This window comes from Citrus sinensis, chromosome 3, assembly GCF_022201045.2.
Source record: "Citrus sinensis cultivar Valencia sweet orange chromosome 3, DVS_A1.0, whole genome shotgun sequence".
Lineage (NCBI taxonomy): Eukaryota > Viridiplantae > Streptophyta > Magnoliopsida > Sapindales > Rutaceae > Citrus > Citrus sinensis.
This window is the reverse complement of record NC_068558.1, coordinates 34385820-34410143: the sequence shown is the minus strand read 5'-3', so window position 1 is coordinate 34410143 and position 24324 is coordinate 34385820. Positions and strand designations below refer to the sequence as shown.

The 24324-nt window shown below is 35.4% G+C and overlaps 2 protein-coding genes and 3 long non-coding RNA genes across 7 annotated transcripts; all 5 read left to right on the top strand.

The window, feature by feature from the left end:
- Positions 1–291: 291 nt before the first annotated feature.
- LOC102608005 (disease resistance-like protein DSC1) lies at positions 292–5416 on the top strand. 3 transcript variants are annotated; one of them, XM_052436473.1, is made up of 7 exons: positions 294–1209; positions 1295–2384; positions 2900–2918; positions 3066–3211; positions 3346–4116; positions 4191–4853; positions 5033–5416. In XM_052436473.1, the coding sequence occupies exons 1-6, from the start codon at positions 731–733 to the stop codon at positions 4815–4817; spliced, it is 3132 nt and encodes a 1043-aa protein (XP_052292433.1). In that variant the 5' UTR covers positions 294–730; the 3' UTR covers positions 4818–4853; positions 5033–5416. The 3 variants fall into 3 exon arrangements, with proteins under 3 accessions (XP_052292434.1, XP_052292433.1, XP_024949003.2); XM_025093235.2 differs by having other exon boundaries at positions 297–585; positions 721–1209; positions 2900–3211; XM_052436474.1 differs by lacking the exons at positions 2900–2918; positions 3066–3211 and having other exon boundaries at positions 292–1209.
- Positions 5417–5538: 122 nt separating this feature from the next.
- On the top strand, positions 5539–12876 carry LOC127900958 (uncharacterized). The gene is made up of 4 exons (XR_008052869.1): positions 5539–5678; positions 5843–6066; positions 6183–6318; positions 12570–12876. It is a non-coding gene; the product is annotated as an uncharacterized LOC127900958 (long non-coding RNA).
- A 15-nt stretch (positions 12877–12891) lies between these two features.
- On the top strand, positions 12892–14254 carry LOC127900957 (uncharacterized). Its single transcript, XR_008052868.1, has 2 exons — positions 12892–13355; positions 13443–14254. It is a non-coding gene; the product is annotated as an uncharacterized LOC127900957 (long non-coding RNA).
- Positions 14255–14884: 630 nt separating this feature from the next.
- On the top strand, positions 14885–15931 carry LOC112495534 (uncharacterized). The gene is made up of 3 exons (XR_008052867.1): positions 14885–14907; positions 15127–15466; positions 15573–15931. It is a non-coding gene; the product is annotated as an uncharacterized LOC112495534 (long non-coding RNA).
- A 4576-nt stretch (positions 15932–20507) lies between these two features.
- Positions 20508–23042, top strand: LOC102618492 (mitogen-activated protein kinase kinase 9-like). Its single transcript, XM_052438778.1, has 2 exons — positions 20508–20842; positions 21750–23042. The coding sequence occupies exons 1-2, from the start codon at positions 20604–20606 to the stop codon at positions 22735–22737; spliced, it is 1227 nt and encodes a 408-aa protein (XP_052294738.1). The 5' UTR covers positions 20508–20603; the 3' UTR covers positions 22738–23042.
- Positions 23043–24324: the final 1282 nt, after the last annotated feature.

Genomic DNA, 24324 nt, shown 5'->3' with positions numbered 1-24324 from the left:
GTAAATTGACTATCATAAATCACTTTATTATTTTTAAAAATTTGAATTTATATCTATTTTTAATAAGATAAAAAAAATTCCATCAATTGATTCTCATTTTCTATTATCGTTTGAATAAGACTTTCAAAAATAAAAAGAATGATTTAAAAATAATCTATACATTAAAAAAATCCAAAATTTATCTTTTATGAAAAAAAAATAAATCCATAAAATTTTTTAAGGAACATCAAATTTCTCTAAAGTGAACCAAACCAAACCCAACGATAAAAAATGAACCCGTACGAGTTACAAGTTCATTTTAGTGAACTGTCGGTGCGATTTTATCATAAAATCAATACCGAACCCGGTCTGGCTGTTAGCTCATAAATAATGCGCAGAATGTCTTGCAGGTCAACGCTCTAATGTCCCCTCATCTTCTCATGATGTCAAAGCATTACTCTGCAAAACGCTCTGGGGCAGATAGCATGGAAAAAACATGAAAAAATGACGGAAGTTTATATGTATGAGGAACCAGAGCTGCTTCGGCAAACTTGTCGACCAACCGTTCGAGAAAATGACTCGTTTGTCTTTAATTGTTAATTGAAAGTAGGCTGATGAAAAGGAAGCTCCAAGCACTTAGTTGCATATTTACTTCATAATTATTATTCTTTCATCAACTCGCAATCAATTCACAACTTGATTTTAAAGTTATATTCTCTACTTCTCTTTTCAAATTTACAGAATTTGCTCCATGGCTTCAACATCTTCTTCTTCATCTTGCAAATACGATGTTTTCCTCAGTTTCAGAGGAGAGGATACTAGGGATAACTTTACAAGCCATCTATATGCTGCTTTGTGTCGAAAGAAAATCAAAACCTTCATTGATGATGAAGAGCTTAGGCGAGGAGATGAGATTTCACCTGCTCTTTTGAACGCAATCGAAGGTTCAAAAATTTCGGTGGTCATTTTCTCAAAGGACTACGCTTCTTCAAAATGGTGCCTGAATGAACTTGTCAAGATTCTCGAATGCAAGAACATGAATGGCCAAATGGTTGTACCTGTCTTCTACCACGCAGATCCGTCCGATGTGCGGAAGCAAAATGGAACTTTTGGGGATGCGTTTGTTAAGCATGAGAAACAGTTCAGGGATGTGCCTGAAAAGGTTCAGAAATGGAGGGCTGCATTGACCGAGGCATCAAACCTATCTGGATGGGATTCCATGAATATCAGGTATAATTGATTATATCTATTAATTGATTATATCATAACACTTGACTCGTTATTATTAATTTGCTTTTGTTTTCACAACTGGTAGGCCTGAGGCAAAACTTGTAGATGAAATTATCAATGATATTTTGAAGAAATTAAAAGCTAGATCATTCTCTAGTGATTTTAATGGCTTTGTTGGATTAAATTCACGAATTGAGGAAATCAAATCATTGCTATGTATCGGATTACCAGATTTTCGAATTGTTGGAATTTGGGGCATGGGTGGTACAGGGAAGACAACCCTTGCCGGAGCTATTTTCAACCTAATTTCTTGGGAATTTGAAGGCAAGTGCTTCATGGCAAATGTTAGGGAAGAATCAGAAAAAGGAGGTGGATTGGTTCATCTACGGGAACAAGTTCTTTCTGAAGTATTAGATGAAAATATAAAAATAAGAACTCCTGATCTTCCTAAATATATGAGGGAAAGGCTCCAACAGATGAAGATATTTATAGTCCTTGATGATGTGAATAAAGTTAGGCAATTAGAATATTTAACTGGTGGGCTTGATCAATTTGGTCCAGGGAGTAGACTCATTATAACCACTAGAGATAAGCAGGTTCTTGATAATTTTGGAGTACTTAATACTAACATATATGAGGTTAATGGATTGAAATATCATGAAGCTCTTGAGCTCTTCTGCAACTTTGCCTTTAAACATGACTATTGCCCTGATGACCTATTGGTGCTCTTAGAGCGTGTGGTTAAATATGCTAATGGCAATCCATTAGCGCTTAGAGTTTTGGGTTCTTTCCTTCACCAGAAGAGCAAACTTGAATGGGAAAATGCATTGGAGAACTTAAAAATGATTTCAGACCCCGATATCTATGATGTGCTGAAGATAAGTTATAATGAACTAAAGTTGGAAGAGAAGAATATATTTCTAGACATTGCCTGCTTCTTTGCAGGAGAAGATAAAGATTTTGTGCTAAGAATACTAGAGGTCTCTAATTGTGTGTTGAATGTGCTTGTTCATAAGTCACTCATAACATTATCATATTCCAACAAGTTGCAAATGCATGACTTATTGCAAGAAATGGGTCGAGAAATTGTTCGCCAAGAATTTGTCAAAGAGCCAGGCAAACGTAGCAGATTATGGTATCATGAGGATGTCTATCATGTACTGAAGAAAAATAAGGTAAGAATTTATCTATTTATTTATTTTTTTTCTTGAGGTGGGGCTTGAACAGCTATAATTTTCCTATCTGAAACCACGTGTTTTCACTTTTGCTCTTGTAAGTTGTATTTTATGATAGCACCATTGCAATCAGTGAATGGGTAATAACTGTGTTTTATTAAACTTTCTCTTCTCATCTTTTAGATTAAAGTCTTAGAGGGGAAAAAATTTGTAGAAGATGATTAGAAGGAGATGAGGGTAACTAGTGTGTGTCAAGAGAACAAGTTTACAGTACAATTTACAATTTTGCAACATTGAAGGGTTTTTTAGAATGTAATATATTGTTCGAACTTAGTAAAGTTTTGGGAAGATATTGGCTGTAATAAAGAACTAAAAGGTTGCAAATAGCTCAGTGATTCTTGTTGATGTTTGAAAAAATAATATTGAATGACTGCAGATTGTCTTAAATTAAGGAGCTCTTTATCAAATTATTGTGAATTTTATGCTAATTCATACTTTGCTTTTGTGTTTATAAGGGGACTGATGCAATTGAAGGTATATTCCTCAATTTGTCCAAAATAAGAGACATACATCTAAGTTCTCGAGTCTTTGCAAATATGTCGAAACTTAGATTGCTGAAATTATATATGCCTGAGCATGACGATGCTCCAATTATGAGTTCTAAAGTACATCTTAATCAAGGTCTGGAATATCTTCCCGAGGAATTGAGATATCTCCACTGGCATGAATATCCTTTGAAAACATTGCCATCTAATTTTGAACCAGAGAACCTTATTGAGCTCAACTTGCCTTATAGTAAAGTCGAGCAAATTTGGGAAGGAGAAAAGGTATAATGTAATACTATTACCAAGTTATTCATTTTTATTTCTTCGTGTGTGTATATGTGTGTGTATATATATTATCAACAGTGAAATTTATTGGTACTAATTTAATACAGTAATTATCTATCATTTTGTGACAGGAAGCTCTCAAGTTAAAATCTGCTGACCTCCACCACTCCGACAATCTCACCAGGATGCTAGAACCGTCAGAAATCCCAAATCTTGAGAGAATTAATCTTTCAAATTGCAAAAGCTTGTCTTACTTTCCCTTGTTTTTTCAGAATGTCAACAATATGTTATCACGTGTGGTACGGCTAGATTTAAGTTACTGTGCCATAATGGAAATTCCGCAAGATATTGGTTGTCTATCCTCATTAAAAGAGTTAAATCTACGTGGAAATAACTTTCGGAGTTTACCTGCAAGTATTGGCTCTCTATCCTCTTTGACAAGAATGAATCTAGTTGAAAATAAGTTGGAGAGTTTACCTGCAAGTATTGGCTGTCTATCCTCATTGGAATTCTTACATCTAACTCGAAATAACCTGGTGAGTTTACCTATAAGTATCAAGCAACTTTCACGGCTGAGAACTCTTGATTTGAGAAATTGCAATATGCTTCAGTCGTTACCAGAGCTCCCAGTTCTTCTAAGTCATATTGAAGCAAGGAATTGCAAGCAGCTCCAATCTTTGCCAGAGCTTCCATCATGTCCAGAAGAACTAGATACATCCATACTGGAATCACTATCCAAACACTTCCGACCAACTGCATCAAGGAAGTTAACATACTTCATGTTTACGAATTGCCTGAAACTGAATAAAAGTGGGAACAATATTTTGGCAGATTCACAACAAAGAATTCAGCATAGGGTAGTTGCATTACTGAGACAATTTCAACAAAAAATTCAGCATAAGGTATATATGTCCTAATTTTTTCCTCTCTTTATCTCGTTGTTACATCTGATGAAATCATGAATTTCATGTAACAGGATTTTAATGATCCATTACTATTCAACTTTTGTTTACCTGGAAGTGAAATTCCCGACTGGTTTAGCTATCAAAGTTCTGGCTCATCAATAGCTATTCAACTGCCACCGCATTGTTGTAACAAAAACTTTATCGGATTTGCTCTTTGTGTTGTTATTCAACTTGAGGAAGGTTTTGATGCTGATGCTGATGAATGTTTTGTCAAATGTAACTATAATTTTGAAATAAAGACTCCCTCTGAGACCAAACATGCTGATGACTATTGCTTCTTATTTGCTGACGAGTTCATTGAGTCAGATCATGTCTTACTTGGATTTTCTCCCTGTTGGAATGTTGGGCTGCCTGATCCTGATGTTGGCCACCATACAACAGTCTCATTTCAGTTCTCCCTTTACTATCCATACTTAGCAAGCCCAAGACTTCATAAGCTGAAATGTTGTGGTGTGTGTCCAGCAGTTTTAAATCCCAGTAAGACAAAGCCCACAACTCTTACTTTAAAATTTTCTGCTAGCAGTGAAGCTCAATGCTCTGAAAGGGCTAGAACTTCCAAAAGTTTAGACAGATCTGATGAAGAGGAAGTTGAACTAAGTCCCAAGAGAATTTGCAGATACCAACCTGACACTCCTTAACAAATGAGTTTCTTGGTTCATATTCTGGTTTCTTGTGTAAGTCCATGGCTCCAGTTAATTACTATTTCCTCATCTTTGTATCTCGTCCATTACAAATAAAGTAACATCTGGTATCTCCTGCTTATTTTATGTTATAATGTCAAATATTTTGTGATGGTTGTGCTTTTGAGATACGAGATTAAATTTCAATAGCTGAATCTTGCTTTTGGTTACAGTTTTCGCTTTCATACTGCTAGCAGGACAGTCATCGCTTCAACTGACAGGCATATAGAAGTGGCATTTTTGAGCTATTTGATCTACTGTACTTGCTTTCAGGGAGAAAATTGTTGATATTGGTCTGGCTTCAGAAGCATACAAGGCAAGAACATTACATTCATATAGAAACAGTTTTGATGTTATAATGTAAATGCAGTTCTTTCCACAAGCAGAACTTCCTGTCCTTCTTTGAGGAATCCCTCTGATCTTGTCTTTTCCTTGGTCCATAAATTCCAATCTCCAGCTCTTATAATTCTGGAGTTTTGTATCATCTCTCAATGTTTTGTGCGGACTTTGTTCCCATATGGTTTTTGCATTTATGAATAAATGTTGGTATTTATGAATTGCTGCCACCAAAGAAATTATTAAGTAAAACTCTTTTGTGATTCAACAGTATATATAGAATAGAGTGACGTGTATACAACAGACACTAAGTTTGTTTTGGGGTGTTTTTATACATTGTAAGAGCTGTGGAACGTGTGGATAAACATCCAGCTTCTACAGAAAAGTTTGAAGAGCAGAAAAACAAGAAGAGTCTTGAGGCAAATAATTCATTGAAGGCTTTGTCTTATATTGCTTTAATGTCAAAATGTTAAAAGAACAAGGGTAAGGTTTATTTTATTTTATTTTTTCCTGAAAGACATCATTTCACTTTTTTGCTCGTCCTACAAATAATTTATCTACGTGCAATTTTATCTTAGCTTGTCAGCATGTTGTATTGATTTTCATTAGTTTGAGATGGAGAGAAATTAATATATTTTTTTCCCCAGTTTCAGGATTTTCTTAATCTCCAGAAGTTATTATATGTATGTAGCTGACAATTGGAGTAAACAAGTGAATACTTCTATGAATGGGAATCATTCTGTTTCTTTATATGTTCCAATTACATATTTCATAGTTATAAGTGGAAGTAGCAGAGGCAAAGATCCCTCTTTCTCACTTTTTTCACAAAAGATTTGAGTACCATTTCATCAGTGCAGTAGAAGACAGGAAGGTTAGCTTTGTATTTATAACTTAATATATATTTACTGATGATTAAATTCAGTTTTTGCATTTTTGATGTTAATTTCTGGTGCCTGCTCACATATGGACTGCCGTCATTCTCTCTAGAGATTCGAGGACTATTATAGCTTGCTTTTGGGGACAAGCTCTTAAATTTTGTTGGCGGCATATGAAGCAAGAACGTTTAGTGCGCAAGCAGAATTTTCCTTGCTGCTATGTGGAATCCCTCTGATTATTTTTTCAGGTGCTTCGGTTGTGACATTGTAGGCATCATGTTTATGTTTTTTCTTTTTCCCTCACTGTTCCTTAGTAATTTAGTGTATATTCATTAAATATATTTGGTTAATGCCATGATTTTTATGTAACTCAACTAAAAGAAAACATCAAAGTCAACTTTAATTCTTCTGAATTCAGATGTAAAAAGCCTACCTCTTCTAACTGATTTTGAAGACGATGGTAGTGAAGGCACCAGCTGCGCATTCAGATGACTTCAACAAATCCCAGGCATAGGCGATATATATATATATTAGATGATGCTTTGTCTTAATAATATTTTTTCTAATATATTCTTCTAGATTTTGGCAACATTTTTTTTCAGGTTATCTGATTGATGGTTCCCACAAAAATATTCTATGAAGGGGGGTTTTTATGGTTTGATCGTGACTTATTTTTCAAAAGAAGGATCCAAAGTTAACTAATTCTACAAGGGGGTTAAAACTTATTATATCTTCTACTAAAAATGCGGAGTCTGTTTGAGCTGCAGCCGCTACACCCCACCACTATACCATTGAGAGTTATGAGATGGGGTGGACAGCGGAGGGTATGTCTCTGCCTTTTCTGCCTTGGCAAACCCTTTTGATCATATTTTTTAGGCATTGCAATCCCAGAACTCTAGCTGTTAAAATCCCTGTGTTTTGAGTGTACGTTGCTCCTATAGGATATTTTGCAAGCGCGAGTGAAATGTTGGTACATGTGAATTTTTACCTCACATGATTTTTCCTTTGTTGCTACATATAATCCTTCAGATTCCTTGTAATATTGAGAGCAGCTTATACAATTTTCTGTTTGAACTTTGAAATACAACCTCCCATCTATTGCTCCTGTGGATGTAACTATCATGACGAAGGACAAGGCAAAATATTGAACAATTAGCTAACTCAGACACCATATGTCCTGTAGTCACATTACAAATGTTCTTTTCGTATTTCATAATATGTAGAGAAGTGAGATGCCGTTGCAAATTCACCAGAAGTGTCGTATCAACGACAATTTCATCCCTGTCCTTAATCCAATTTCAATCAGCACTCTTGAGAATTTTGATTCCTGATAAGTTTAGTAACTGTTGAAAATAAACCATAGCTCCTTCACTTTTTGGATTGTCGTATCCACCGAATCGAATCATCCAAGTCTTATTAGTGGTTGACATTACATGCGTGAGACGGACCTCCACAAACGCAAAGCATAATGATCCTTTTGCACACCGCTTGTTGTTATCTTTATTCACACTGATTGATAGCGGGTGGAGATTTTGCTATAAATAGCCATAGTGCTTGCAAGTGATGTGTGCGATTATGATACAAAAACAGCTTCTTAAATTTTTTCTCTTTGGCTTTATCATAATAGCTCTTGTCTTTACATTATCTATATTACTTATAAAATGCTTCCTGCTCACATTCTTCATAAATATAACATGGTAAAGAAATAGTTAGCAATGATGTTAATTTGTGTTTATTTATTCAATTATTTATTTAATAATATAATTTTAAAAATAATATACCATTTTTAGTAATTTTAACTTCATTAAATTAAATTTAGTACAGTCCTATACAAATAAAAAATATTATTGTGTGATAAAGTTTAATCAATTTAATCTAATCCTGAAAATTAATCCAATTCAATCCGAGCTTCCAAATGTAGCCTAAAGCTTTTGTTGAAAATTAAGCTAATGGAAGGGGGCAGATAGTGGGAATCACTTTGAAAGGATGTAAATATAGTTGGCAACGAGAGGGGACAAGTTAGGATTCGCCAATTCTAATCCAGTCTCGAACATTAAATCAAGGCAAAAGAGTATCTTGATCCCATCCTAATTGGGATCCCGAGTTGTCCTAGATGGCATGAGTTTCTATTATACGATATAGATTTTGTTACCAATAACATGTCATACTTCTATGCGCGCGTGCACACATACATACATATATATTAGTAGTAGATTTTGTTACCAATAACATGTCATACTTCTATGCGCGCGTGCACACATACATACATATATATTAGTAATTATACTAATTACAACGACTTACATTCATATTGACCGACATTTCATATTTATGTGATTTATTATATGACTTCTCTTATATTTCTAGAAACCTAGATTTTGGGACCTTTGGGATCCCATTCAAGATTTTCAAATGTGCTGAATTCCGACTCGAACGGTAAATCAGAAATTTTTTTGTCTCAAATCCTGTCCCGAATTCGCTGGGATCCTGAATCTTGATCGGGTTTCGATAAATTTTGCCAACCATAAATGTGAGTGATGGGGTTACAAGGGGTGGTTTTCTTTAAACTACAAGTATATCATGAACATTTCAATTAAAATTATTGAACAATTACATAATCATTTTTCCCTTTTATGCAAATTTTTCGTATCTCTCCTGTTTCTCCTTTGCCATTAATTACATGATTTGAGCAAATGATTGTTCCCTAAAGCTTTTATATAAGGGTTCCTACAATTTGCATACTATTTAACATTGTTATCGATCAATCAATATCCATTCTGATGCATAATTATAGAATAGTAATAGCCATTATTTTGTTAGGCGCGCGCATATCTTTTTACAAATTGACTATAAATCTTTCTACAGTGTTGATGTTACATTGCTCTGACATATGCTTTGCTGGACTCCAGGCATATAGAAAATACACTTATTTGAAGATACAAACCACATAAGCATTCATTTATGGGTTCCCTCCTAAGAATAACAATTTGTAGAAGAGATGCATTTATGCACTAGGAGATCTGTTGGTAGCATTGATGAGTTTCGGAACGAAAAGTAACCTTGTATATTTTGCAGATTGTTGAAAGGTGCTGAATAACATGAATCCTCTATTTCGATCTTTTTGTGTCTCTTTGATTCTGATTTCCTGTTATCTTATATTGGTTACTGGTACAATTGTCAATAGTTTGTTATTCATTAAGTCCAAATTCTTTTCGTAAATTCCAATCTCTCTGTTTCTTTGAATGACTGCAGGAGAGGCTAGCTGCATTCAAGGATTCATGACCTGCCAAAGTCAGTTATTGTGTGCTAGTATATATTCACTGCCTCATTTTCTACTCATAGACGACGTGTCAGTTGGCATTATAAGCCTTGCGTATGATATATACAGCTAACTTACGTGCTATTTCTTAAACTTAAAGCCTTAAAACGACAATAAACTGCCGGCCATATAAATAAGGTATTTTCGGAGAACAGCGTCTAACTTGTATACGGTCATCTGATTGTTCGAGAAAATGATATTATTTATGGTTTGTTGTAAGTTCATCTACGGAAAACTAAAGAAAAGGAATCTCAATAAAAGAAAGAAAGCTCCGAGCACCTAATCTATTTATTCTTGTATTGATTACATTCTCTGCACCTTTTTCCGAATTTTGCTTCATGGCTTCGACCTCGTTTTCTTCTTCTAGCAAATACGATGTCTCCCTCAGTTTCAGAGGGGGGGATACTCGTGATAATTTTACTAGCCATCTCTACGCAGCTTTATGTCGAAAGAAAATCAAAACATTCATTAATGGTGATGAAATTAGGCGAGGAGATGATATTTCACCTGCCCTCTTTACCGCAATTCAGGGTTCAAAGATTTCGGTGATCGTTTTATCTAAGCACTACGCTTCTTCAAAATGGTGCTTGCATGAACTAGTCAAGATTCTTGAATGCAAGAGCACGAATGGCCAAATTGTTGTACCTGTTTTCTACCACGTAGATCCGTCTGATGTGCGGAAGCAAACCGGAAGTTTCAGGGATGCTTTTGTTAAGCATAAAAAACAGATGGCAGAAAAGGTTCAGAAATGGAGGGATGCATTGACGGAAGCATCTAATCTATCTGGATGGAATTCCATGACAATTAGGTATCTCTTAACCTTTCTGAGTAGATAAGATTAGCAGGAGGACAAAAAAATCCTGAAGGAACCATTTGTACATTCTGCATTAAGAAAGGGAAAGTATATGTCCAACTGTTCTGTTTCTCTCCTGGTAAGATCTGACTATTTTCCTTTTTTCTTTGCATTTGCTAGGTCTGAGGCAGAGCTTGTAGATGTAATTGTCAAAGATATTTTGAAGAAATTAGAAAATATAACAGTATCAACCAACTTCGATGGCCTCGTTGGATTGAATTCCCGAATTGAGAAAATTAAGTCATTGCTATGCATTGGTCGGCCAGATTTCCGAATTGTAGGAATCTGGGGAATGGGTGGTACAGGCAAAACAACACTTGCCGGAGCTATTTTCAACCTAATTTATAAGGAATTTGAAGGCAACTGCTTCCTGGGGAATGTGAGGGAAGAATCAGAGAAAGGAGGTGGATTGATATAACTACGAAAGCGAGTTCTTTTTCAAATTTTAGAAGAAAATATTAAAATAGAAACTCCCTGTCTTCCTGAAAATATTAGAGAGAGGCTCCAGTGAATGAAGGTGTTAATAGTTCTCGATGATGTGAATAAAATTGGGCAATTACAATATTTAACTTGCGGGCTTGATCGATTTGGTCCAGGAAGTAGAATCATTATAACCACTAGAGATAAATGGATTCTTGATAAATTTGGTGTACATGACACTAACGTTTATGAGGTTAACGGATTGAGATATCATGAAGCTCTTGAGCTCTTTTGTAATTGCGCCTTTAAAGAAAACCATTGCCCTTCTGGTTTCCTGGCGTCCTCAAAACGTGTATTGAAGTATGCAAATGGCAACCCATTGGCACTTAAGAGTGTTGGGTTCTTTCTTCCATCGGAAGAGCAAACTGGATTGGGAAAAAGCATTGGAGAATATAAGTCGAATTTCTGACCCTGACATCTATGATGTGTTGAAAATTAGTTATAATGACCTAAGTCTAGAAGAGAAGAGTATATTTCTAGACATTGCATGCTTCTTTGCAGGAGAGGAAAAAGATTATGTGACAAGGATGCTAGATCCTAATTTTCCACATAATGGATTGAACATCCTCATTGCAAAGTCATTGGTAACAGTATCAAATGACAATAAGATACAAATGCATGATTTATTGCAGGAAATGGGAAGGGAAGTTGTTCGTCAAGAATGCATCAAAGAGCCAGGCAAGCGTAGCAGATTATGGTATCATGAGGATGTCTATCATGTATTAAAGAAAAATAAGGTAAAAATCTATCTATCTAATTGTGCATCCAAATTTCCATAACCATACCCATCTTTTCAGTAAATTTATTATTGCAAAAATTCTTTTTTTAAATAGAAAACAACTTTAAAATATGAAAACCAAAATTATTTATTTACACCCATTCGTCATAGTATCATTTCATAGAAAAACTTTTGTATCAAATAGCTTAAGCGCATTGAATCTTTTTGTTAAAAAAAAAAAAAAATTTATGATTGACTATTATTCCAAAAGGGGTCTGTATGACTATTTCTGAAAATATGAGGCCCCTATAACTATTTCACCAAATCACAAAAGTACTGGCATCCTTTCCCCTATGATAAATTTTACTAATTCTTTTTTTTTTTTTTTTATATTCTACTAATTTATTCTTTACTTTTGTTTATAAGGGGACCGATGCAATAGAAGGTGTATCCCTCAATTTATCCAAAATAAGAGACATGCAACTAAATTCTTTTGCCTTTGCAAAAATGTCAAATCTTAGAATGCTTAAATTCTATATGCCGGAGCATAATAGTGTTCCAATTATGAGCTCTAAAGTGCATCTTAGCGAGGGTTTGGATTGCCTTCCAGAGGATTGAGATATCTTCATTGGCATGAACATCCTTTGAAAACATTGCCATCAGATTTTGATTTGGAAAACATTATTGAACTTAACTTGCCTTACAGTAAAGTTGAGCAAATTTGGGAAGGGAAAAAGGTAAAAGTATATGATTGATTGTGAATTTCATTGGTGCTAGTTTAATATAGTTATTATCTATTGATTGTGAATTTCATTGGTGCTAGTTTAATATAGTTATTATCTATTTTTTGTCATAGGAAGCATTCAAGTTAAAATATATCGACCTCCACCACTCCCATAATCTCCTCAGGATCCCGGAACCATCAGAAGTCCCACATCTTGAGAGAATTAGTCTTTCCAATTGCGCAAGCTTGCCTTACAATCTTCCGAACCTCCAGAATTTCAGCAACCTTGGTTTATTGTCTTTGAGAAACTGCGAAAGCCTCAGTTGCTTTCCGCGCAACATTCATTTTAAATCTCCCATAAAGATTGATTGTTCATGGTGCGTTAATCTGAAAGAATTTCCACAGATTTCTGGAAATGTAGTGGAGCTAAAATTATGGTCTACCCCAATTGAAGAAGTTCCCTCATCCATCGAGTGGCTAACTAATCTTAAAACCTTAGATTTGAAGTTTTGCAGAAGGCTGAAGAAGGTTTCAACTAGCATTTGTAAACTGAAATCCCTTAGCTTCCTTGATCTGTTTTGCTGCGCAAACCTTGAGAGTTTCCCTGAAATCTTGGAGCAAATGGAACTCTTACAAGAAATTGATTTATTTCTGTCGGGAATTAAAGAGTTGCCATCTTCAATTGAGCATATAGAAGGACTCAAATGCTTGCGGCTCAACAGTTGCACCAAACTTGGTTTTTTGCCGGAGAGCTTGTGCAATTTGAAAAAACTTCAAAAACTTTGCTTGAGCCAATGCAGGTGTTTGATACTCTCAGGTTTATCCAGTCTATCCTCATTGAAATGCTTAGAGCTAAGCGGACATAATTTTGAGAGTTTACCTACAGGTATCAGCCAGCTTCAACGGTTGAAATGCCTTCACTTGATAAATTGCAATATGATTCGATCATTACCAGAGCTTCCGTTCTGTCTGAATTACTTAAACACAAGTGATTGCAAGCGGCTACAATCTTTGCCAAAGATTTCATCATGTCTAGAAACACCATCGAATCAGACCCGTGGAAATAGCTACTTGCCGGTGATGTTTAAATTTGTTAATTGTGTGAAACTCCATAAAGGAACCGAAAGAAACTTCTTTGCAAATTTTCAGCGAAGAGTTCATAATGCTTTGCCGGGGATATTACATCGAAAGGTAGGCACCGGATTCTCTGCCTCTCTCCTCTTTTTTCTCTCCTCAATAACATTTTGAAATCATAATTTTAAATATTGTTACGGGAAGACAGGAAACTGATAGACGGCGTGGAATCAGCATTTGTTTACGTGGAAGTGGGATTCCACACTGCTGGTTCAGGACTCAATCTTTAGGATCTTCAATAACTATTCAACTGCCGCGGCGTTGCTGTAACAAAAACTTCATCGGATTTGCTCTTTGTGCCGTTATTGAATTTGTGGCAGACGAAAGCAGTTTCTTCCATTTCAATGTCAGCTGTAAATACGGTTCTGATCACTCTTTCTTATTGGTGGACTCCATGTCCGTTTACTCGAATCATGTCATACTTGGATTTGACCCCCTGTTGGAATATTGAGCTACCAGAGGGAGACCCGCATACAACTGTTTCATTTGAGTTCTTCATTAGAGATGTGATATCTCCATCTGACTCCCGTATTCACCACAAGGTGAAATGTTGTGGGGTGAGTCCAGTGTATGCCATTCCCAACCAGGACACAACACCCAACAGCTTTACTCTCAAATTTGCTGCCAGCAATGAAGAAGAATGCACGCAACATGGGATTGTTCACAGCTCTGACGAGGATGAGGTAGAATCAATTCGCAGAGAGCAAACCAACGGTCCTCAACGGCAAAGTTCTTTGTTTTCTAAAATTTTTCAAAAGGAAGGTGTCTTATTTCCTTTTCTTATGTAAGTCCAACTCTCTGATTAAGATCCGTTTCTTTATCTTTTTGATGAGTTTATTTCTAATCTAGTATCATTTTTTGACGGCTGGTGCAAACTGTGTTATACAGAATTGTGATTCTTTTGTTCATTTTGAGTGCTATATCACGTTGGAAACGGCCATTGGATAAATGAAGGAGGAAAAGAAGTTCGGCTTTGTATCAAACAATTTATATCTAAAGCACATGGGGTAAGACATTTTCTATTTGTTTAATATACAGGATTTGCCTAGATTTACTCTAAATCTGTTATGTCTATTGACTTGGATCATGTATATTTGAATCCCGATGAGGCCATTAATGTAGTTTTGATATTTATTTTGTTTATAAAGTTCTTTGTACAATCAAGTTGTCCAGCTCTGCTTTGAGGTAACTCTTCGTGGCTTATATATGGCATATCAATTATTTGTACAAGCAAGTTAGTAAGGTATTTCTAGACTGAGCGGATTAGCATTAATTATTGTAATTATTATAGTTTTGTATTCACTCGAAATCAATGGAAGTTCTAAGATGCTCTGTTTCAGTTTCCTCTGTTTTCCTTCATTTTCTTGTTTGCCAAGCAGCTTAAATTGATCAAATCTAAATTTCTAACGTTGCTATGTTAGAAATTAAATTTATCAAATCTAAGTGTCTAACGTTTGCTCTGCTGTGGCTAGATAGCTGCATTCGTTTTGGAGAGTGAAGACTCAATTTCAATCTTCTCTGTTCTGTGGTTCAAACTAAAACAAAAAATTAGCGCTCAACAGGGGGCAAAAAGCTAAAGCTGTTGCTGAAAGCCTATTGCATCACTAAAGTAAGTATAAATATTATGCGCTCGTAGTTGCCACTATGTTGTAACATTAGTAAGTAATGACATGGACAAGAGAAGTGAAATGACTTTTAATCGTATGTGATTGACTTACTTCGTAAAGATAGTAGTTATATATTGATTAACTGAAAGAGATACTAATTTAAATAACTATTTGTTGTTTTTATTATTAACTGTGAATTAACGAAATGCTTCCAATTGCAGCTTTTTGTAGCCTGTAAATGGCGACAATTTTTTGTAATGGTGGGAAGACCATCAAATCTTCGATCTGATCATCAAGTTAAATGAAAAGTTTTTGTGGTGTTTGATCAAATGAACTTTCTTTCAGGGGGAAAATGTTTATTTGGTCTGGCATTGGAAACATATAAATCAATATCTTCCTTTTTTTTAATTTGACATAAAATATTTTGATGAAATCCAGTTTTTAATATTGTTATGTGAATGTTCTTAGCGGAACCAGGAGTTTCAGCCCTGCTTTGAGGAACCCGATCGGATCATTTTCGTAGGTGGATCTTCCAAAACTGCAGCCATGTCATGAATATATGTATGTTTCATGTTTCAATTTAATATTTTTTGAACGATTACATAATCAGCAAATTTATCTTGTCTCCTCCTTCTCCTTTTGGATCTGATTAATATCCGATCTTTAGGAACTTCAATAAGTATACAACTGCCACAGCATTGTTGTAACAAAAACTTCATTGGACTTGCTCTTTTCTGGCATTGAGTTATCTCTAGTGATATGCCTAAGCATTTAGGATATAGTTAGCAGTCTTGCTCCTAAGACCAAGAATCTCGTGGCTGCTAGCTGGTGGCAGGACATCATTTCATTTTATCGTGTATTTCTACACCGCGAGAGCTGCTGGAGGCATGGGTTAACATCGGACTTCAATAGATAAGTTTGAAGAGCCAAATAAGAAGCTAGAGTCTTGATGGAAGCAAGTTACCACAGGCTTCCTTTGTTTAACTCAGTACTGCAAAAATGAAGAACAAATTGTCTCCCCGTTACAACATTAATTTTTATTATTTTACAATACGTGAGGGCAATACAATTCTGATGTTATCTAGTGTTTAGTCTTTATGTACATGCGGCGTTTTTTAAGATTTATGTCATTTTCTGTCTCTTGTCGTTTCTGTAATTTCTTGATTTCATGTCAATGATTGTTCTGTTTTAACTACGAGCAAGATGGAACTGATCATGAGTTGTTGCTTTATCCTGTTTTAGAACGCCCCCAGGGGCTCGACAGATCACAGGTATAGAAACTTTAGCAAAGAGTAGCCTCCAAAATAGATTGGAGTTGCTATGTCTTAATGAAATTCTTGTAGATTTAGGCAACCATTTTCTTATGTTACTCGATTGATGGCTCCAACAAAATATTCTGATGGTTGGTTTAAAGGTTATTTCACTGCTGTTGAATTGATGATAGATTTTCTGGTCTGATCATGGCTCTTATTTTTCAAAATAATGTTCCAAAATTAGCTAATTCTATTAAGGGGGCTTCTGCCAACAATATGGACACTGTTAACTCTTTTGCAGCTACACCCCACAGTACCGTGGCGGCAAACGCCATGTTCAAAGCATAAGCGAATTAGCGTTATCGTAAGTTTTCTTGGTGATCTTTTCCAGCTTCTCGATCCAACTAACGTTAGGCATCTGACAGCGGAATCTCTGTTTTGTGCAGCAACCATCAAGTAAAAGAATGAAGACGAAGAATATCTAAATATAATGATTTAAATTTGTGATCTTTATTTAATCCGAATTGTTTAGCTGCTCTGTTTTGTTTTTTGTTAATTGTTATTTATTTTAGTAGAGATTGCTCACTAATAAAAATAACATCAACATCTGTAGCTAATAAAAATTCGACTTTTAAGAATTTTTCACATGCTCAAATTTTATCTTTATTACGCTGGTTTGTTGCATTGTTTGTAACACAGCCAAAAACACCTTTGACAAGATCAGTCAATGCAGACAGAAATTTTTTGCTTTTCTTATTTAGTTTCTGTTTCAAAATCATAGTTGATGTATTTTTCTAGTCACAGTTAATGGAGTTTCAGTTATGAAAAAAAACACAAGCCTCTTCTATTTAAATAATTCTTTAGCGTGACTAATTTTTTTTTTTTTTCCCTTCTTGCTTCAGTCTGGAAAAAAAAACACCGTACTGCTAACTTTGTATAAGGCATGGAACCTAAGGCTTGATTATGAATTTAAATTCTTGCTCTGGTTGTTTCACAGCATAAATTTAACTAGTTTGCATATAACTATTCAATAAATGAAGTATCCTTGTAAGCCCGAAATAAGGAAGGCAGCAAATAATTCAATCAAATAACTTCTAAATAATGTTACATCATAAATATATAATTCAAACAAAAGGAATGGGGTGAAATCCAGTTACTCTTCATAAAATAAGAAAAAAGATGTATGTACGTATGTATGTATATTGTACAATATGTCAAATACACTCTTAGTGTACAGCTGACAGTTAGTCACTAAGGTTATGTTTGGTAGTGTAATTGGACAGTTATAATTTAAAAGTTATAGCACATTTTTGATAAACACCTATTCTATATTGTGGTTTGGAAGATAGGTTGGTTTGATCTAATACTTGTATGATTAAAAACTGATTATATTTTTACTAATTTTATCAACATTTTAATTTAAAAGTCATATATACAATAGTTATAACTTTAAAGCAACAACATTTTAATATCAAACAGGACCTAAGCTACATCCACTCGATCAAAGTATGTACTAATATATTACAAATAAATAAATCTTGTTATTCAAATCTTAAACTCATATAATTAATTAATTGTTAATTAAGATGGATGAGCATTCATCCAAGAGCAAGCGAATAGTATTTACAACTTCTACATCAGATCAAAATCAAATTGGACAAAAAATATAGTTAAAATTAAATTAAACAAACTACTTATGAAAACACAGGGGACAAGACATTAGATAACTGGGTATGCATTTTACAAGGATAACGCTAGGTTAGTCAAAACTCAAAACTTGGGGACAACGTGTTAGCGATTGGTACGATTAGAAGTAGGAACTAGGGATAGGTAAAAAAACCCATTACACCGTATCGGTTCGATTATAAATCCTGAAAAAAAAAAACGAATGGTAGTAATAATATATATAAAAATTTGAAAATTCGGTTCGATTATCGGTTAATGGTTTGAACCAATAATGAACAGGAAAATTGATAATTTTATAATTTTATTTATAATTAACTCGTGGCATAATTTGATTAGTTATGTCAAAACCTACTAAACATTTAAACGCTCATAATTACTTTGTATAAACTCTTATCTTCTCACAAATGAGAATCCTAAAATCACAAATCAAATTCACTCCTCACCTCACCTAAACAACTGAAACTCCAAGCCGAAACCCACTGCCAAACAAAGCTGCTGCTGCCGTTGTCTGTGATTGACCACAGTGTTGTTTCAAATTTTTAATTAATTTCCTTTTAAACTACACGATTTTAATAGTTAAGTTCTATTTAAAGACAAATTCTATGAATTAAGTTATTTGTTTTAATTCGTTAGCAAGTAAGTCATATATTTTTGCAGTAAATGTAGGACTGAATTTTTTTAGTTAGTTATATGTTCTTTTTAAAATAAAAAGTTGTGTGATTTAATTTATTTTAATATTGAGTTGTTGATTGAACCTTGATGGAATAATTTTATTGAGGAATAATTGTTGTATTTTTGTAGAATGGAAGAGAAGACAATCTTGATCTTGAAGTACGGCTGTACAAGAAGTCAGTGATGCAGAACAAGAGAGGTTGCTGGGGAAAGAAATAAAAAAGTTGCTTTGAGATCATTTATTTGGCACCATTATTTGTTAAGTTTTGTTTTTATGATGTATTTGTGATGAAAAAATTACTCGGGTGATGACAAGTTTAAATTTAGGGGGAAAAAAGGAATTAAATGAGATCGAAATGGCTACAAAATTGGAAAAGCTCAACCGGCCCAAAATTGGAAAAAATTAGGGATGGCAATGGGGAGGGGAGGGGAGGGGACCAATCTCCCCATACCCATCCCCGATGTTTTGCATATGTCCCCGTCCCCTCCCCGTCCCCGTCAAAATTGCTTGAGAGAATCCCCATCCCCTCCCCGAATAATAACAGGGGATCCCCGAGGGTCCCCGGTCCCCGAATAATTAATAGTCTAATACATTTTTTATTTTCGATTTTAAATTAATCATATTAAAATAAACTCATACCGCTATTGTAAGCTCGTAACCAACTTTGACAGCACATTAAGGCCTCCAATGTGCTTGGATGAAGTTTGTTATGGTATGAGCTCACAACTCTACCACTAGTGTTAAAAGCTGATTCAGAAGCAACTGTTGTAATTGGAATTGCCAAAATATCTCTAGCAATTCGAGCTAATGTAGGATACCTATTAGCATTTGTCTTCCACCAACTCAAAATATTAAAATCTTCCATCCGAGATATAACTTTCTCATCCAAATATGAATCTAATTCATCTGCAACAACTGCACAATCTCCATTGTTTACATAATCATTAAAACCTGTCATCCATTTGGTTGCTTTCTTATAAGAATCCCCTGTAGATCTAGTAGAAGAACTACTACCAGTATAATCAAAGCAATAAACAGTTGGTGAAAACTTCAATTAATACTCTTCAACTAATTCCCGGCAAAGGGTGACCACTTTCCCAACATACAACTATTTTGATATTTATTATTTTTAACAATATTTATAATTTTGTTATTTATTTATTAGTAATTTTAAAAATAAAAATAAAATTAAAAATTAAAATGGGGAAATGGGTAGGGGATGGGGATTCCACCTCATCCCCGTCCCCTCCCCGAATAAAAAGTTGGGTAAAAAATTTTCCCCGTCCCCTCCCCGAAAAAAAAATTGGGTATAAAATTATCCCCGTACCCTCCCCGAATGGGGAAAATCCCCGAGGGTACCCATCCCCGTGGGGATTTTTGCCATCCCTAGAAAAAATCAACCCGTATCGAACCCAATACGTTCAACTCGGTTCGGTACTTTCTATTATTCGGCTCACACTGTCGGAATTTTAAAAAAATAAACCAATTTATTTGGTTCTATTCAACTTGAGATCGAATCGATCAGCTAAACCGATACCCATCCTACCACTGAACTAGAAATAGGCCTAAGTACAGGACCCAACAAAATCCAAATAATACGGTAACTGCAAACAAGTATTGATTCTGCGACTTTTCAACTATAGAGCACAAGAGCAGTGGTACAGCGGAGGAAAAAAAAAATGGTATTTAGATTTTGGACCAGGCTAGCAGACCGAATTTGCTGACTAAGTAACAAACCGGTAACTTTTTTAGCTTGCACTCTTATAAATTATAAATTAAAAAAATGGGGCCGTTTTGCTAATCTGTTGTTAAATTCAGTCTGCCGGCTTGGTCAAGCAATCAGAGTGGACTGAGTTGTGGAGAGCAGGTTGGCATAAATACCAGCAAGAAAGTCATATTTTATTGGTTTTTTTATTATTTTTTTGACTGGGTAATGAGTTTACTGCGAAATAAAGAGAAGAAAAAGCTTAAATCCATCTCCAAACACTAAGTAAAATAGGATCTGTCGATATACTCTCAAGAATCTCTGCAGTTGATCTGTTACAAAATCTTAAAAATTTCCTTTATCGCTTCATCTTCGTTAATTATGGCTTCATCTTCTTTAAGACCTCAAAGCAACTATGATGTGTACCTCAATTTCAGAGGGGTCGATACTCGTAACAATATTACTAGTCATCTATACGCTGGTTTGCGCCGAAAGAGTATGAAAACCTTCATTGATGATCAAGAGATTGGACGAGGAGAAGAGATTTGGCCTAACCATTTGAGGGAAGCGTTGACTGATGCATCCCGTCTGCCTGGATTTCGATTCACGATAACCAGCAGGTAACTCTTATCCCCATCTCATGTATTTAAAATTATTAGGAATAAATGAAGCAATCTTTTTATATTTTCTTGGCAATTCAAAATATATGTTTAGTTTTTCATTTTTTTTTTGTCTGAATCACGAGGTGGTTCTGAGTGGGTCCCAACTGTGGGAGGTATTTTTAAGTTTGTACCATAATTCAAACTAATTTTTGCTCGTACCGGGTCGGCTCGTAAAGGGTAAAGTGCTGGCCAAAGTAGTGCCTCCATACGAGAACGCGGCTTAAACCCTGACCTCTTTTAAGGAGTGACCAACCAACTTTGGTTATGTTTGGTTTTTCTTTCATTTAAAATAAAGAGCCATTATATTGGGTCATCCACATCCCTGCTGCCGTTTTTGTCGCATTCCTATCTTTCATCTGGCCCAAAATCAAATTTCTATAAATGTTTCGTACATATTTCAATGAAATTAAGTTAAAATTTTTATATAACTCAACCCTGAATGGATCACATAAATTTTAACTCTACAAAAGTAACCTTATTATACAGTTAATTTATTGCCTATAATTTTAAAACCTATTTAATTTTTTCAATTCCTAAAGTTATTTTTTAAGAAATTGCTTCATATGAATGAATTTACACAGGAAACTGATAAAAAGGAGCCGGCTCCCAAAAAAACGAAGTGATATAGGAAATTTGTTGGGAAGAAAGTTGCAGGCACTTAATAGTTTTACTCTTCATATCTTTTTTATACTTACATAAAACTCTCTCAACTCTCAAGTTAGCCATCTTATATTATAAAGAACTTGTTTTATACACACACACACACTAACATCCTATGTCTAATACATAATCCATAAATTAACATTAAATTAAAAAATGATATTACAACACATGCTCTTAAGTCTAACACTGTGCAAATTAACAGGGAAGCTGATATTTTGCTTGATCAGGATGCAATTCAAGGAAAGATTCCTGGATTGTCACAACCTGCTTCCATCGCTTCATCAGTTAGAAAGCCCCGCCATTTGGTCACCCAACTCAATATTCCGAAACCGGTATCCTGCCCCAGTCTTGTTCATACTGAAGCCGCCAGTTACGGCCAAGAAATTGACGGACTATCCCAACTCGAGAAGCTCCAAGTTCTTGGTCAGGGCAATGGCGGCACTGTCTTCAAAGTACGTCATAAGCAAACTCTAGCTCTTTATGCTTTGAAGGTCATGCAGTGTGATCGTGGCACCCCTCCTAATCCTCAAGAACTCAATATCTTGCGCCAGACTAACTCTCCTTACATTGTGAAGTGTCATCAAATCTTCACGAAGCCGTCTGGAGAAGTATCTATTCTCATGGAGTACATGGATGCTGGCTCGCTGGAAATTTATGTAAAATCTCGCGGTCGCCTTTCTGAAGATATAATCTGCACTATTTCCCGCCAGGTTCTCAAGGGTCTTTTTTACATGCATTCCAGGAACATTGTTCACCGTGACATAAAGCCGGCGAATGTTTTGATCAATGAAAAGATGGAGGTCAAGATTGCTGATTTTGGAATAAGTAAGATCATACAACAATGCTTGGAGCGCTGCAGCACCCCTGTGGGTACTCGTGCTTATATGAGTCCGGAGAGGCTCGACACCGAAAAGCATGGAGGCTACAATGGATTCGCTGCGGATATATGGAGCTTTGGGGTGACGATGATGGAGTTGTATATGGGATATTATCCATTTTTGGAGCCGGGACAGGAGCCTGATTTTCTGAGCCTAATGTTGGCCATATGCTTTAGGGAGCCGCCGAGCTTGCCGGAATGTTCGTCGGAGAAGTTCAGAGATTTTATCAGGCGTTGCTTGCAGAAGGACGACCCTAGCAAGAGATGGACTGCTTCACAGCTGCTGTCACACCCCTTTCTTGCGGATGCATGACTAGTTTTTGCATTAATTAGCTATAAGAACTTGTTAAATTGGAGCTGCGGAACCTGAGTCTGATCGGATACCTGGCCTGCTTATTTTCCCATTTGGTTCTAGGTAGCTATAGATAAGTTTAATTAAAGAGCAGAGAGCCAGAAATTAAGCAAGCAAGATCCTTGAAGCAAGAGAGCTGTTGGAGGCTTTTTCTTGTTTTTCAGAGTATGAGAATGTAATTAGATCTTCTGGCTTTTTGCTCTGTTCTACAAACTAATTTGTCCTGGCAGTGCTATCCAAGTCGGTGCGGTTTACATTGTTGTGCATTTTCTTTGGTATGAGAACTGGGGAAAAAAAAAACTACATAATTTCCCCACCAAATTAGCTTTTACTTATTAATAAATTTTTTTTATTTTTAAATATATGACTTATAGGAAGGAAAAATTTAGAGATTATGAGAAGTGAAACTTATGCTCTGACCGTCAACTTTATAATTTAAGTGGTTGTTAGTTTTGCCATTAACTCACAACACTTGTATTTTCACAAATTTATCCAGCCTTAATTATAATGCAGAAACTGCATGGTATCAGCCTTTTTTTACCTGTAAAAGTTATTGAAGATCATAAGGCTTTAGGATCTTCAATAACTATCAACTGCCTCAGCGTAGTTGTGACAAAAGCTGGATTTGTTCTTTGTGCAATTATTGAAACTGTGGGGGTTAGTCTTATACCAGCGTCATCTGTGAATACAGTTTTGATCACTCTTTCTTGTTGGTTGGCTACCTGACCATCAATCAGAACATGTCATACTTGGATTTGATTCCTGTTGCTGTATCGGGCCACCGGATGGCGGCACAACCATACTGCTGTTTCATTTGACTTCTTCATTGACCTGAAAGGTCATAGGTGTAATGCTGTGGGTGAGTCCAGTGAAATGCAAATCTCAACCGGGCCAAACCCAGAAATGAAGAAAAATGCACTCAACATTGGAAATTTCATAATGACTTTATTGATATGGCAGGCACGAGCAGTGGAACTTCTGCAAGTGTTGCAAGATCTGATGAAGAGGTATTGGAACCCAGTCCCAAGAGAATTTGCAGAAAACACATGAACACTCCTTAACTACTAAGTGCTTGCAGCTCTGACGAGGATGAGGAGGAGTCAATTTGCAGAGTGCAATTCAACACTCCTCAGCAACAAATTTCTCTGTTCACTCCATTTTTCCGTAAGAGAGGTAGCTTCTTTGCCTTTCTTATGTAAGCCCAATGCTATAATCAATTTATGTTTGCTTACTTTTGATCAAATATCTCTTTTTATTTATTTATTTTTTTAAATACACTTGCTGCAGACTGCGTTCTACAGATTTGAATTTCTTGTGTTTATTTTGATTCCAATAGGTTGGTGGAAATGGGCATTGGATCAGTGAAGTAGAAAAAGGAAGTTCAGCGTTGTATCACACAATTTATTTCCAAAGCAAATGGGGCATGATATGAACATTTACTCTTTGTTTAACAGACAAAATTTATTTAGTAGAATGAAGTTTTCATGTTGTTTGGTGAATGCAGTTCTGCACTTTTATTGGCCCTGCTTTAAGGAATCACTTTGAATA